At 38.2% G+C, this 15,318-nt stretch overlaps 1 protein-coding gene across 2 annotated transcripts; it reads right to left on the bottom strand.

The window, feature by feature from the left end:
- Positions 1–374: 374 nt before the first annotated feature.
- LOC122663597 (calcium-dependent protein kinase 1-like) lies at positions 375–11,510 on the bottom strand. Of its 2 annotated transcripts, none has more exons than XM_043859203.1 (8): positions 10,837–11,510; positions 9,872–10,493; positions 7,725–7,868; positions 7,466–7,618; positions 6,664–6,779; positions 6,331–6,498; positions 1,393–1,617; positions 375–559 (listed from the first exon to the last, which is right to left on the bottom strand). In XM_043859203.1, the coding sequence occupies exons 1-8, from the start codon at positions 11,020–11,022 to the stop codon at positions 443–445; spliced, it is 1,731 nt and encodes a 576-aa protein (XP_043715138.1). In that variant the 5' UTR covers positions 11,023–11,510; the 3' UTR covers positions 375–442. The 2 variants fall into 2 exon arrangements, with proteins under 2 accessions (XP_043715138.1, XP_043715131.1); XM_043859196.1 differs by having other exon boundaries at positions 9,872–10,702; positions 10,839–11,510.
- Between the last annotated feature and the right edge of the window lie 3,808 nt (positions 11,511–15,318).

The raw sequence follows: 15,318 nt of genomic DNA, 5'->3' as shown, positions 1-15,318 counted from the left end.
ATACACAAAGTATTGAAATATGGTTGGGCATTTAAGACCGCTTTGCAATACTTAAATGGAGTGGATAGAAAATATCCAAATTCTATTTAAGACAGCGCATGTACTTCCTGATTTTTGAAGAGGAACTTACTAAGAGAAACAACTATGAATAAGTTTGACATGTGGGCTCTAGAAGGAACATTGCTTTCTCTCTCTATTCGCAATAACTGATCTTTACAACTTTTAAAGATGATATCAAATCTACAATACAAATGGGGAAGGGGAGAGGGGAGAGGGAAGAGGGGAGGGGGGGGGGGGGAAGAAGAAAAAAATCCTCACCACTATCTGTCATCCAAGTTTCAGAGTCTACCTAAATTACAAATGGGGAAGGGGAGAGGGGAGAGGGGAGAGGGGAGAAGAAGAAAAAAATCCTCACCACTATCTGTCATCCAAGTTTCAGAGTCTACCTAAATTGAATACTGAAAGTATTGTCTAAGGCTTTCTTATTGAAGCCAGCATTTCCTACTGTATTTCCCTTTTGCATCATCGCCACAAACTCATTGTAATCTATACGTCCATCCTGGAAGATTAATGAGGAAAACTCAGAAAATGTTTATGAACCTAATTAGAAAACACCCAGAATTTAATTTTCCATCATTATCCTAAAAAAAATAAAAGAGAATTATTAAGGAGATTAACAAGAACCAACTTTGTAGGTAAAATGAAGAACTTAAGACAGAGATACTCAGCATGGGAGAATGGAAAAGAGAATTCCTTCCCATTCTTTCTGTATGAGGCAAACTGCCATGGAAATCATTTTGGAAGTACTGATATAATAATCATATACTAATAATCCAGTAAGATGACACAACTAACGGTGAGGGTCAGGCTTTGCCTGGTTTAGGGAAATCCAAACTTGATCAATCCCAAATCAACCCAAACCTAGCCTCTAAATACACTATGGCCAATTGGAGGATGAAGTTCCTGTCCCCCATCCTAAAAAGCGATGACAAGTGTACATCAGAAAGTGGTTAACTTGGTTGACCAGCCTGGTCAAACCATTGATTTGGACAAAAATTTGAACTGCAAATCTGTGCATTGTTTCTTGTCAGAACATTTGTTAGTTCTAGGCAAAGGAATGATGAGAATCTCATCTTCCAGATGCTAGCACAACTCTAAAACTTAACACCTGCCAACCTCATCACTGGCTGGGCATTTTACCCATCCTACAACCATTACTAATTGACTGGACAAATTGAATCAATTTTCAACCGAAGAGAATAGTTCAATCCATCAACAGGGTCGCAATGCCACATGTTGAATCTGCTGAAGTCAGCAAGAATTGCTTCTTCCTGTCTTCATATCCCGACTTGTTCCCAAAATTGTGGGGGAGAATGAAAGAAAAGTACTTACATTGTCCAGATCTGCTTCTTGGATCATTTCTTCCAGGTGAGCATCCTCTATGCCAAACTCCTCACAAGCTTGTTGAAGTTCATCTTGGGTGATATAACCACTACCATCTTTGTCAAAGTAAGAGAAAGCAGTAAATAGATGATCTTCCCTCTCAATTTTGTTTATATGTAATGTTGCAGCTATGAACTCCCCATAATCAATGGTCCCACTATTGTCCACATCTGCCTGCAATGTCAGAACAAGCAAAGAATCAAGAAGAATCAAAAGCATACTGTTCTTGTGCACTTTCAGCAATATACATTCTTGAAAGATTGTAACATTTCATTTTTCCTGGGTTGTTTCTTGCGAAGATCGTGGAAGTAAAAAAAGATCTCTTGAAAATTAAAAAGGTCCAATCTCAAAATTTTCAGAATAAGACGCAGTTGGCCATTCCTTAAAATTTGTAAAATAATTATACCCCACAGATCATGTTGATCATTTGGCATGCATGCAACACTAATGCCCTGTTTAGTTAGAAGTGAAGTCAAGTAAAATTAAACATAAATATGGAAAATTTTCTGATCATTCACAACAGCAATTGTGAAACTGACACGGAAACATATTATGGTAACTGAATTTTACTTCATTTTTTAAACCAAAATCATTGATTTTTTTTTTTTTACCTCTGATCTCCTGTGGTTGTGGGAACCACATGTTTCCATATCACTTTATATAACTCTACTTTCAATTAACACCCAATTGAAACCTTTCTTCTATAGCTTCTTTTCGTTTCATTTTACTTTTCATTACTGAAAATTTTGTTTTACTTCACTTGACTTCTATAGGTTAAAGATGCTTCATTAGTCGGGTGGAAGATGAAAAGTGATAATTTTTGCATGTGATCCCCAAAAATGACACCAGGACTAAAATTTTCAGTCCAGATAAAATAATTTAGATAATAGAGGAGTGGACCTTGGTGCAACGGTAATGTTGCTCCATTGTGACCTAGTGGTCATGGGTTCGAGTTGGCAAACAGCCACTCTGCGAAGTGGGGGTAAAGCTGAGTACATTATGACCCTCCCCGACACCGCAGTGGTGGGAGCCATCTGCACTGGGTACACCTCTTTTTTCATAAATTAATTTAGATAATAGATTAACTTCTCAAATACGGTATGTTATTTGGATTACTCAATTTCAGGTCTTTTACTACTTGTGACTGAGGCATGAATCAAACTATACTACAACCTCTTTCTTTCCTTTTCATACATAATAAGATATAAGATTTTTGGTGTTTCCACCAAGTAAGCCGTTTTTTCTGGTTAAAGTAACTACGATAGCAATTTCTTGTCCAGCCCAATCCCAGCTCGGCTTGAAAGATTTGAGGGCCAGATATATAGATATGTGTTGATTTTATAGGGCTAGAACATGCTAGGGAGTCATCTTCAGCCTGTCCTGGCAGTATTCAGCTTTTCTGTATATATGCTATACAACTTATGCCATATAGTACATGAATACCACATAGTATTTTTATATATTACAACAACAATGCCTTATCCCAACTATATGGGGTCGGCCACATGGATCTTCACTCTCCAATCAATTCTATTCAACGTCATACCTGGTACGAGATCTAAGCTATGCATGTCTTTCCTCACCACGTCTCCAATGGTTAATTTAGGCCTTTCCCTGCTTCTTTTAGTACCTTCAATCTGAATCAAATCACTCCTTCGTTCAGGAGTATTACAAGGCCTTCGTTGAACATGGTTGTGCCACCTCGAACAACTCTTATGTAGCTTATCATGAATCAGGGCTACTCCCAACTCAGCTATTATATGGTCATTCCTTACTTTGTCCTTCCTAATCTTGCCACATATCCATCTCAACATCCTCATTTCCGCTACACTTAGTTTATCTATATTCCGCTTCTTAACTGCCCAACATTCTGCACCATACATCATAGCCGGTCAAATGACAGTCCTATAAAATTTCCTTTAAGCTTTAAAGGGATACGCTGATCACACAGCACTCTGGACGCCCTCTCCATGTCATTCAGCCTATTTTAATCCTCTGGGCAACATCATCCTCTATATATCCCCTTCTTTACTTACGATTGAGCCTAGGTATCTAAAATAGTCACTTTGTGGAATCTCCATCTCATCAATATTCACCACTTCATTTACTGTCCTAGTTTAGCTAAAGTTACACATACATATTCCGTCTTTGTTCTATTTAATTGAAGACCTTTTAATTCTAATGTTGATCTCCATAACTCCAAATTGGCGTTAATCCCTGCTTTTAGCTTTTATCTCATCCCCCAAAACAATATCATTCACAAAAAGCATACACCAAGGAACCTCATCTTGTATGCCTCTAGTTAAATCATCAATGATTAGCGCAAACAGCCAAGGGTTTAAGGGATCCTTGATGTAACCCCGTTGTAATTGGGAATTCGCTACCTTGACCCTCCATAGTACTTACGCTAGTCACCAAACCATCATACATATCTTTAATTATGCCCACATATTTACATGACACCCTTCTCTTCTCTAGGATATGCTAGATTAACTCTCTAGGGACTCTATCGTAGGTTTTTTCTATGTCAATAAAGACCTTATGGAGATCCTCCTTGCCCTCTCTATATCTTTCCATGAGTCTCCTAAGTATGAAATAGCTTCCATCGTGGATCTTCCTGGCATAAAACCAAATTGTTTCTCTGAAATAGTAGTTTCTTTTCTCATATGGGTTTCAATAACCCTCTCCCATAACTTCATCGAATGACTCATTAGTTTTATGCCTCTATAGTTGTTGCAGCTTTGAATTTCACCCTTATTTTTGTAGATTGGCACCACAATGCTTCTCCTCCGTTCATTTGGCATTTTCTCTGTGCTCGTAATCTTGTTAAACAGCTTAGTTAGCCAAGATAAGCCACAAATTCCTAAGCTTTTCCACACTTCTATTGGGACCTTTTCTGGGCGATTGGGCCTGGGGCCTTGCCTATACATAGTATTATTATATATTGTGTATACACAATAACACCATATTTATTATGAAGTGCTTAGTGAATCAATATGGTGGATAATCAATGGCATGTTGAAGTCATGATAAAGCTTGAAATTTACAGAAAACACAAGCATAAAATCAACCAATATTTCTATCTTCAACCAAAAAAGTTTATTAAAATTTTGTATGTCTTTATTAGAAGTATATTAATGTAGAACGCCATACATACTAGACATTCTTGATTTCTTGTCCAATCAATTTCTCCTTCAACAGTGCACATGCAAGAAGCTGTCTTAAGTATTTAAATGGGCTGTAACATGTCATGAAGTGCCCCCATATAATTTTGTGACCACTGGTATGTTTCAGTTACGGGCAGAAGTTTTCAGCGTGGTCCGCCTTATTCGCCCAATTAATAAATGGGCTGTTATTGGGTTCAGCCCACCAAACTGATTATTAATTGGACTGGGTTTGAGCAAATTTCCAAATCTGAAGGGCCATTGCACCCTACCTCAACTGCCCAACTCAATCTGAAACCCACCCGTTTAAAAGATATAATATAGGGTTTGCACCCCATCTCAGCTCTCCCTCATCCTCTTCTGGCTTCCTTTCCTTCTTCTCATGCTTTCTATGTCTTCCCCCATCACTCCTCTTTTTTTTTTAATAAAAAATTTTCGCTTTTGCTTTTTCACAAATACATTCTTATGTATGGGGAAAATATTAGGATTTTTTTTTGGTTCAGCTCAAACCTAGCCGATTATCACTGGGTTAGGTTTAGGCTTGGACCAAATTCTGTTATCCACCCCCTATCTCAACCTGCCCAGGAAAACATGAATTCATCATTAGGTGGTCATCCCTCCCTGGTCACGAGTACCTCAACTGTTGGTGGGACAGCTCACATTTGACCAGTGGTGTCCGGCGAAGAACCAATTCTGTCTAGAGTGGATTTAGGTAACCCGCCTGGTTACTGACCTGAGCTTCAATAGTCATTAACATGACTATTTGTTCCATTGTGTCTTTTCGTTGCTGCAATAGGCCGGCTGAAGAGAAATTCAGGGCGGTCCAGAAATGAATTTCCAGCTTGAATTTGTAATAGGCTGCATCTGGCCCAGCTTAAGGTTTTGAGTGTGCTATCCTAAGCTTGGCATTGCTCATTAAATTGGCACCCCTAGAAGTAACAACTATACATGATACTATAGATGCAGTTCCTTTAGGAAGTGTTGTATTACTAATTCAAAATCCAGGCCTATGCTCTCAACACAGATTTACCAACTTAGCAAGCAAGCCTAATTGGGCTTTTGATTTATGCTTTAAGAAACAAGTATGGACTCTAGAAAGGAATTCTTTATATTTGATGCATCAAGAGTATGGAATCTGTAAGGTTGAATGATTGTAAAATTTGCAAGTATCAGGCTTTAGATCATGTGGGTCAGGTTAGTTCCTGGAGTGGAAGAATTTTTATTTGGGCCACTGAATTGAAAAAAAAAAAGAAGGCACCATTACTGTTTGATTAGGGAGAAGGAAATTGGCCATTTCATAAAGAACCAAATTTAACTGGATGTGCAAGGTAGGGTAGCATCAATGTTTTGGTCTATCTCGATCTTTAAGACAGACCATCCAACTATGTGAAAAATACATTCTTTCTGTGCAGATATCATGGTCCTAGAAATCGGGATCGAATTGCTGATTCTGGTCGAATCGGATCGGAATCAACTGGATCCAATTCCATTCTAGCCGATTCGTACTGGATTTCTAGGGTTCAAGACGGTTCTGGCTGAATTGGAATCAGAATCGGGGGAGGCAGATCCCGTTGCTGATTCCACTAATTTAACCCTGGCTCTGGTATATATGACTTAATCAAAGATATGGCCTTACCAAAAAATGAGACAGGGAAAAGGATTTGTGTAGCTAACCCAAAGTAATTTGGTAAAAGCTTTGCTTAGTTGAGTGGAACCAACTTACTGCTTGCATTAGATCATATATTTCGGACTCCTTCAGATTCGCACCAACCCTTCTTAATCCAACCTTGAGTTCTTCGAAAGTGATTTGGCCACTATTATCAGCATCGATCATCCTGAACATCTCTTTTAGGCCAGCGATCTCTTCTTCCGAGAGACTGTCTGCAATGACCTGTAAAAATAATAGAACATGTCATCTATTTACTCTAGTAACCCAGTATCATTTGGAGCCAGTGTTCAACATTAGATATATGCTTTGGTATGACATCACTCCAATCTAGTATCCACTCATGCAGGTGGATAATATATCTCAAACTCTCAATTCTTAACAACTTACTCTCAGTGCCATTTTCTTTAGCTTGTTCATGGCTGAAAAGTGTTTTAATTGAGTGAGAACTGCAGAATCAAGAGGCTTATCCGGGGCCTCACCATCAACAAGGACCCAAGGGTGAGCTGAAAGGAAAAAGTATCACTTATAAATAACAAAAAGACTTCACAATTTTTTCAAGCTAAAAACAGCAAGTCAATGCCTATGACAAGGCTAGTCAATTGGGTTTTAAATTATGAGTTAAACAGAATGAATTCACCAGAGCTTTCCCACAACATGTAGTAAAGACAGTTTCTCTAGTGTTGCATTGTGGCAATGACAAAAACCCAAGTGTTGGGGCATCCATGAACAATGGAGTGCTGGGTTTGGACCAGACTGGACTGGTTCATGTTTCTTGATCATTATCAAGGTCATGGCATTACCCTCAAAGGGAAAGGAGAAGCAAGGGGGGGGGGGGGGGGCAAAAAGATTATGGCATACTGAAATGCTCCTTCATGTGAAATATAGCATGAAGAGAAATTTTAAACCACTAGTTGTAGATTGGAATATGCCCATTATTTTCAAGAAGGAAAAAAGAGAAGAAATACTTTTGGATTTGGTAATCCATTGATGGTTTCTTGCTTCACTTGGAATACAGGAAACCAGCAGCATATATCTGTGAACCCATCCATCCTCATTTGTACACTAAATAGTGCAGGTCATCCTCATTATGTGTAAAACAGGAAGCAAAGAGTATGGATCACCAATGCCAGTTGCAGCTCCGGTATTCCCCATGTATATACGTCAACAAATCACAGCAAAAGAGACTCACAAATAACTTGATGAACAGTTAGCCGCTTTTTGGGGTCTCTAACAAGCATTTTCTTGATTAAATCTTTTGCGCTTCCTGAGATTCTAGGCCAGGGATCTGATGAAAAGTCAATATGACCATGCAGGATCTGATCAAATATCCCTTGCTCGGTTTCTACATGATCACAAAACAAAGAGAAAGAAGACCAGTAAGTTGTTTTTGCATTTATATGTATATACAAACATATGACATATTGAACTCAATATTTGAAAAATCTCACCAGCCCAAAATGGAGGGACCCCACTTAACAGAATGTAAATCATTACCCCAGCACTCCAAACATCAGCTTCTGGGCCATAATGCTTTCGCAGAACTTCTGGGGCAACATAGTAAGGGCTGCCAACCACATCATAAAAAATTTCCCCTGAAAGTAAAGATAGGTCATTTACCAATTAAATTTGGAAAAACAGAATATCGGCAATACTAAAATGTTGACTTGTAGATGCTCTATGGTATCAAACAAGAACAGGGAAAAGCAGTGGAAGCATCCATACCACACACCTTTAGCAAGAGAACTAGAACATGCCATTAAATAAGCACATTATATCATACATGTCCACAACATCTAAAATACACTAATATGAGATATGTCATACATTAACATTTTATCCAGCTTGATTGTCTGCAGATGAATACACCTAGCAAGTTGACTTACCATACATACATGCTTACATGTACGTGCATTTTGTCTATAAATATTCTTTGTTTTTTGAGTAGCACAGAATTTATGAAGAATTGCCAATCCTAATACCAATATTTAAGGGGCATTTGATCATTTAAATAACAAGTTGATAAATTCATAGTTTTGGATATCGGAGTGAACATTGTTGACAGGAAATGTTTACATTTGTAAGTTGTACAATATTCTGAAACACATGAAACATAATCAAACCATTATATCAATACCAGTACAAAAGATTTCATTGCATAACCATCAAGTTGTAGATAAAACAACAACTATGAAAATCTATGCACAAAATATTGGTAAAGCAGCCATAGATTGATATGATGCTTTTCTGCTGCTTTGGGCAGCAAACAAATCAACCATGAAAGGAGCTTCAGCCTTCACTAAGGTAAATGAAGTTTTCAAAACCTAGATCTCCATCCTTTTGCCATGAAGAATAAAGTAATGGTTTCATATCACTGAGAGGTTCGTCATCTTGCTGACCACACAGAAGTTTATTGATTTTTATAAAGACGAGGTTTTCTTTTCCTTTTTATTCCTTTTACTTTGGGGGGATGAGTGGACTTGTTCTTTTTTATGTCTGTGTTAGTGTGGGGGAGGGTAAACTTGGGTTCAGAAAAAAAAAAAATACACAATCCAATCCAGTGAAGAAATTTTCAAATATGAGGTTTACCCAGGTTGCAAGAGACGGTTCATATTACTTCCCCATGCTCTCTGTAGGCCTAGAAATATTTTCTCATGAAGTTTTCCCCGTCAATTCCAATAGAAGCTTGGTATAGGTCTCAATTGAGAACTTCACAGCAACTTTATAAGTGAGGAAGAATGTGAAGATGACCCTGTGGGTGTCCCAATCAAGGTGTCAAGCTGATAAGGAACTTATATGTGACCCTCTGATAGTTAAGGTGACAAACTTGCTCCAATCCAATGGGCAGGATGTGAAAAACAATCTTGTCACTTGTCAGACACTACCCAACAAGTAAATATACCCATGAAAGCACAAAGGAAGAAACATGGGGGATGCTTACAATGATATTCTTTTTCATAAAGAACCACAGCCATATTCTTCTCAAGTTTTCTTTTTTAGTTAGGAGAGATGGTTGCGTGGACGAAAGCAGTGGATTGCTAATCTGTTGTACGAGTTATTCTTACGAATTTTGAAAGAAAAATCTTGCATTCTCTTTATCATAGTTAAATATGTTCATAATTATGGTTAAATTTAAATGTGTCGAATATATATTTAATATGCGTTACACATTAAGATCAGAGTTGGATTCGAGTCTGGAAACAGCCTCTCTGCGAAAGCAGGGGTAAGGCTGTGTACATTATGACCCTCCCCAGACCCCACAGTGGCGGAGCCTCGTGTACTGGGTACGTCCTTTTATTAACCATCAGAGTGGAACCTTGTGCATAGGTACAAATAAAAGATGGAAGTATAACTTAGACAATAAATGTTTTTCAATGGGAAATTATTTCAGGTGTACCTTGCTATTATGTTCAAAATCATTCAAGACAAAAAGCTAAAGTCAAACTGAACTGTTAAGTTGTCATGACACCCTTTTTGGGAGGTTCTTAAATATGAAACATGTTATGACATGAATCAAAGAGATTAACCGTGAGACAGGGAGCACAAGAGCTATTGAGATATGATACTCCTGATAGGAAAGAAAGCTTCAGGAATTTACCCGGCTTGAAGAATATAGACAATCCAAAGTCAATTGCCTTAAGAGGAGAATCCTCTTCCTTACTCGCCAAGAGAAAATTCTCGGGCTTAAGGTCTCGATGCATGACCCCCATAGAATGGCAGGCTTGCACGACACCAATTATAATCCTAGCAAGTTCAGCTGCCTTTCTCTCTGTATAATGACCCTTCTGAACGATCCGATCAAACAGCTCACCCCCTGCACACAATTCCATGATAACATGAACACCAACAGCATCCTCATAAGCCCCTTTGATCGAGATAATGTTGGGATGTCCGGCCAAGTGGTGCATTATTTGAATTTCCCTTCTCACATCCTCTACATCCCCTTCTGTAATCAGTTTTCTTTTTGAGATTGATTTGCAGGCATACTCTCTTCCGGTTGCTTTCTCCACACACAGATAAGTTGTCCCAAACTGCCCTTGTCCAAGCTTACGCCCCAAGGTATAGAAATCCTTTAAATTTCCAGTTTTTCTCTGTAACACCGAGCCTACCTGGAGTCCGGCACTCTCCGTTCTTCTATGATGGGGCTTCTTGGGTTTGACAGGCTGTGCTGGAGGAGATGCTGACTTAGTTTCCTCTTTGGGGATCTTCACCAGTTCAGGAGGCTGGTTTGGGACAGGGGGAGGAGATGCTGGCTTAGTTTCCTCTTTGGGGATTTTCACCAGTTCAGGGGGTTGGTTTGGGACAGGGGGAGGAGATGCTGGCTTAGTTTCCTCTTTGGAGATCTTCACCAGTACAGGGGGCTGGTTTGGGACAGGGGGAGGAGATGCTGGCTTAGTTTCCTCTTTGGGGATTTTCACCAGTTCAGGGGGTTGGTTTGGGACAGGGGGAGGAGATGCTGGCTTAGTTTCCTCTTTGGAGATCTTCACCAGACAGGGGTTGGTTTGGGACAGGGGAGTTACAGTTCAGGGTGGTTGGACAGGGGGAGATTGGTTTCTTCACCAGGGGTTGGTTTGGGACAGGGGGAGGAGCTTCAGGCTCTTTCGTGTCAGATGGTGTCTCATTGACAACTTCTTCGCTTTTAGGAGAAATCTCGCCATCGGGGGACATTGGGGAACGCCACATGAAGGCTGAAACCGATTGGAAAAAGTCATGTTTGGTAATACTTGGTCCTACACAAGTGTTCCCCATCTGAGACCAGTCTCGAACTCAATTCCTTCCAAAAATTTCTTTTACTTTCAACATTGAGATAGTATATTACCAGAAGCATTAACAGCAGAGAAATCTAAATTCTCTAAGACGATAAGATGAAGGCCATACAAGGTCAAGAAGCTTATTCCCATCATGTACATGGTCAGAAATTGTCAGAGTGATCATGTGAACTCCAACGGATGCCAACACCAGTAGCTAAGATATTTAAAAGGAAGATTTATCTTTGCTTTAGCTCTTTCAATCTGGAAACTCTATCCAGTTGTGTCTATACAAGTGAAGTCAACGGAAAGGCAGAAAATTCGGAAACAGGCGTGAAAAAGGATCTTCAATTGAGAGTTGTTGAGCAATTGCACCGAAAACAACACAAAACAAAACAACCCAGAATTCTAAAATAACCAAAGGAAACATAGAGACAGAGAAACTGAAAAACCTCTCTGAAGTCTTAAAAAGAAAAAAGAAAGGATATGTAATCACCCACCAAGTGGAAATAAACACCAACAAAGAAAAACTCCACGGCAGATATAATTAATAAGCTATAGGAACTGAACAACAAGAAATCAAATTGAACGATTCCAAGGCATAAAATTAAGAGAATTTTAAGATGATGGAAGAAGCCCGGGAAAGAAGAGAATGAAAAGAAAAAACCCGGAAAGCAGATGTTATAATTTGGAGAAAGAGTCCTTGTAAGCAAGCGATCGTCTACCTTGGTTTTACCCAGTCGCCTCTGAGTTGAGGAAGGTATATCTGGTTTGGTTTTCATACCTCTTTCCCTCTCTTTTCGTCTCTGATTCTCTCTCTCTCTCTGGGTGTTTCATCTTTGCTTCTTTTAAAATTCTTTCAAGTCATAAGTTTGATAAGTATGAATTCTGAAATCTGAACATGGGTGGATGCCATTTTTGATTCGAAACAAATACAAAAAACGGTGATGAACGATTGAGATTGGAATCATGGTAGAAGTAGAAACTACAAAGTACTCAATATATCATACCAGCTTATCAAAGTTGAAATTGAAAAGCCAAATTTTCAGCTTTGTTTGTTAATATTTTTCTCACACTTCGCTTTCGAATTTGTTTATTCGGGGGAATGGGGACTTAGGTGGGGAGAAGTGGGGGGGTTTTGATTTGTTTTCTTTTTTTTAATTTTCAGGGAATTGGGGCGTGTAGTTTACCACTTTACCTGTGTATTGCAGAAATGATAGATTGAAAAAGAACATGGGAATGATTGGACACCGCAATGTAAGCCGCCGCCTGCAGGCCCAAGCATGTCTCTGTGGGTTGTGGTCCTCCCATGAATAGTTGACTCTATAGTAGTTTATTGGCACACAAACTGTTTGATGATTTGATCAAGAGAGGATAGGAATGTGTCGAAACTGAGTAATAATAAAGTTTGACTGGATCAATGAAACGTTCCTGGTACGGGTATGTTCGGGGCAAAGTACTAGGAAACATACGAGACATCAATTATTAAATTAAATGTAGGGACAACATAGGAAATGGAGTTGAGAGGACTCAAAGAACTCAAAAGAAGAAATCCAAAAAGAACTTTTATTGGAATGCAGGAAATTGATAATCTGGACAGATTCTGAAGAGCTGAAGAATTGGGTATCTTGCCCAGATGCATATCCATGGACCATGGCCATGGGATCTTTTTCATCTTCTTTTTTATATTAAAATTCTTTATGATTTATTTCAGTCTGTAACTATTATTAAACAATCGAGACATCTTATCTAGCCAGCCCATAATCTGGCGTTCTTTGTTTTTTTTTTTTTTTTTTGTAGAAATAATCTGGCATTCTATGCTAGGACAAAACAATTATCAACGAATTGTATGATAGATAATATTGCTCTTATGTTCTAATTTAAATTTTCTTTCATAAATAAAAAATGTTCAAATTATTGGAAAAATTCACAACATTTTTCCACGTGTAAAAAATTATTGTGCTAGTCTAGAGATTCCATTTATATCTGCTGGTGTGGAAAAACCTTTTGCCTTGGGTAGGGGTAGCTAAAGCTTGTAAGGATTTGATCAAGTGACCAAACCTCAGACATACTTTCAACCAAGAAATGCCAAACCGCTAGTCAAAGGAAAGCTTGGCTAATTGAGATTAAGGTTTTGTGTAACTATGTATAGGGAGAAGTTTTCTAGGTAGCGTCTCTAAAAGGGTTCTTCTATTTGTATTGATTTAGGTCGACCAAAGATTCTTTGCTCACATGTTAAGTTTTAGTTTGAATGGAGTTTGTTAATTGGTAAAATCCATCTTTTAGTAATTTAGGACTACAAGGTGAGGATATTCTAATTTTAATACATAAGAATATGTAATTAAAATTATTTGGAAATTCTTTTTTTTTTTTTTTTTGTATGAATTTTTTCGATAATTCAAGGCTACGAAGTAGTGCATGGGCATACATGGGTAGGTATTCCAATTCCAAATTCAATTTCAATACATGGAATTAGCTTATTTAATAATTCAAGACTAACGAGAAGGTGCATGGAAATATGTGGGAGGATATTTTCAATTCCAATTTCAATACGTAGAAGTATGTAATTGTATTTATTAAGTAATTGAAAGAGCTAGAGTTAGCTGAGCTCGAGCCCGTCTCAATTGCCCTTGGTTGTAAATGCTTTTTCTTCTTTCTGAGCAAGTGCTAATATGCACTGTGGGAGGGTATTCCAATCCCAATTCCCAGTACAATGCATAGAATACTATGTAATTGAAAGAGAGTTTGAAAATTGTCACATGATCAATCTAGACCATTCCCTAAATATCTAACAATATAAAAAAAAATGAAGCAGTTCTGTCCGGAAGTGTGATCTACACCAGCACTCTCATATGTCTATTTCTCACGTCCTCAAAAAAAAAAGGGGGGCAGAGGTGTCTTTTTAAACGGGAAGAGAGAGATCGACTCATGGGAGTGTTGGTGTAGGCCAAACTCCCAGACATAGATCTTTTTCTGATAAAATAATGAATCAAATTTCCATCTGGCAAAAAAAAAATAATTTGTGCTCATATGCAAATCAAGAAATTCCTATGTACACGTACATCCCGAAAATCTTTTCCTTTATGTTTTATCTTGGGTCATTTATTCTCAATGAGTTGTGATCGGACACTTCCAACAAGGCATGATCTCACACACTTGCACACAAAAAAAAACAAAGAAGATTTGCATGAGCTAACCCAATATATCATTCCCCCTCTCCATCTGAACCAAACCTGAAGAGTCGCGTTTAATGGCAATTGGGTAGGTTGGTAGTTCAGTCACGTAATCTATCCCTCATGCTGCATCATTCAACAGATGTAAGGAGACACCACTTGGAGGCAACTAAGCACGTTTCACCACATTGTTTGGAAGGGATTTGAATTTCGTGTGTGAAGATGGTTAATCTGACGAGTCAATTCTTAATGCGTTGCTTCTATACGTTTGAGGATTCTACTTCTGATGTCACCCCTACCTCTCCATCCCAGTTGAATATCCCAACTATTCTCTCTTCAATTCCAGGATATCAATTTAGAATTGGTGGTTTGATCAGAAATTGAAAACAAATATAACTCAAAACTAACTATATGAGAATGAATTCATCCAAAAAAAAAAAAAAAAACTATATGAGAATGAAGAAAAAGATAATGATAATCGAATTTGTACAAGACCCAACTGGGGAAAAGTTGATTTAAGATTAAGAAAATGCCTTGAGAGTTTAGATCATGAATGCATGCATGATGCATGCTTGCCTACAGAAAAAGAGATAAAATCAAGAGACGACTAATATCAGTAAATGATTGAGACCTCAACTGGAAGAAGGGGGGGGGGGGGGGAAGTAAAGGGTCCAATAAACTGTGGATAAGAACCTGAGAATCAGATTGGAGGGTAACCCTTCGAATGCCATTGTCACAAGCTACATTCAATCCCAACCGGATGGCACTAGCTTCCCCTAGCTGAGCTAGGAAAGATCTAAACTTTTTCCTTCAAATTTTTTTTTTTTTGGGGCATAACTTTTTCTTATGTTCAGGAGTTTAATATCTGGAAAGGGAATACATTCCCCCTCCCCCATCCAAAAATAAAAATAAAAATAAAAAAACTTAAAAGGAAAAAAGTTCATCTTCACTCAAAGTGAGTCGATGATACAACAATTATAGGGCAACTTTAGCTTTAACATGGAAAACTTTTCAATGTGAAAGGAAAAACTGCAGGATAGCTCCGAGAGGAATTCATTAAAATCAAATGAGGATTACAATGTTTTTCTTATCAGGTTTATAGTTTATACCCAAAACAGATTTAC

Source organism: Telopea speciosissima, chromosome 1 (assembly GCF_018873765.1).
Source record: "Telopea speciosissima isolate NSW1024214 ecotype Mountain lineage chromosome 1, Tspe_v1, whole genome shotgun sequence".
Taxonomy (NCBI): domain Eukaryota; kingdom Viridiplantae; phylum Streptophyta; class Magnoliopsida; order Proteales; family Proteaceae; genus Telopea; species Telopea speciosissima.
Note: the sequence above shows the minus strand (reverse complement) of the source record. Positions and strands in the feature narration are given on the sequence as shown.

What these genes read in the sequence shown, in the direction of transcription:
- LOC122663597 (XM_043859196.1), bottom strand. Translation starts at nt 11,022, where the DNA reads ATGGGGAACACTTGTGTAGGACCAAGTATTACCAAACATGACTTTTTC. An exon ending in GTCTATATTCTTCAAGCCGG is followed by an intron (nt 7,869 to 9,871) that starts GTAAATTCCTGA and finishes CTTTACTTTCAG; the next exon opens with GGGAAATTTTTTATGATGTG. An exon ending in AACTGTTCATCAAGTTATTT is followed by an intron (nt 6,780 to 7,465) that starts GTGAGTCTCTTT and finishes TTTTCCTTTCAG; the next exon opens with CTCACCCTTGGGTCCTTGTT.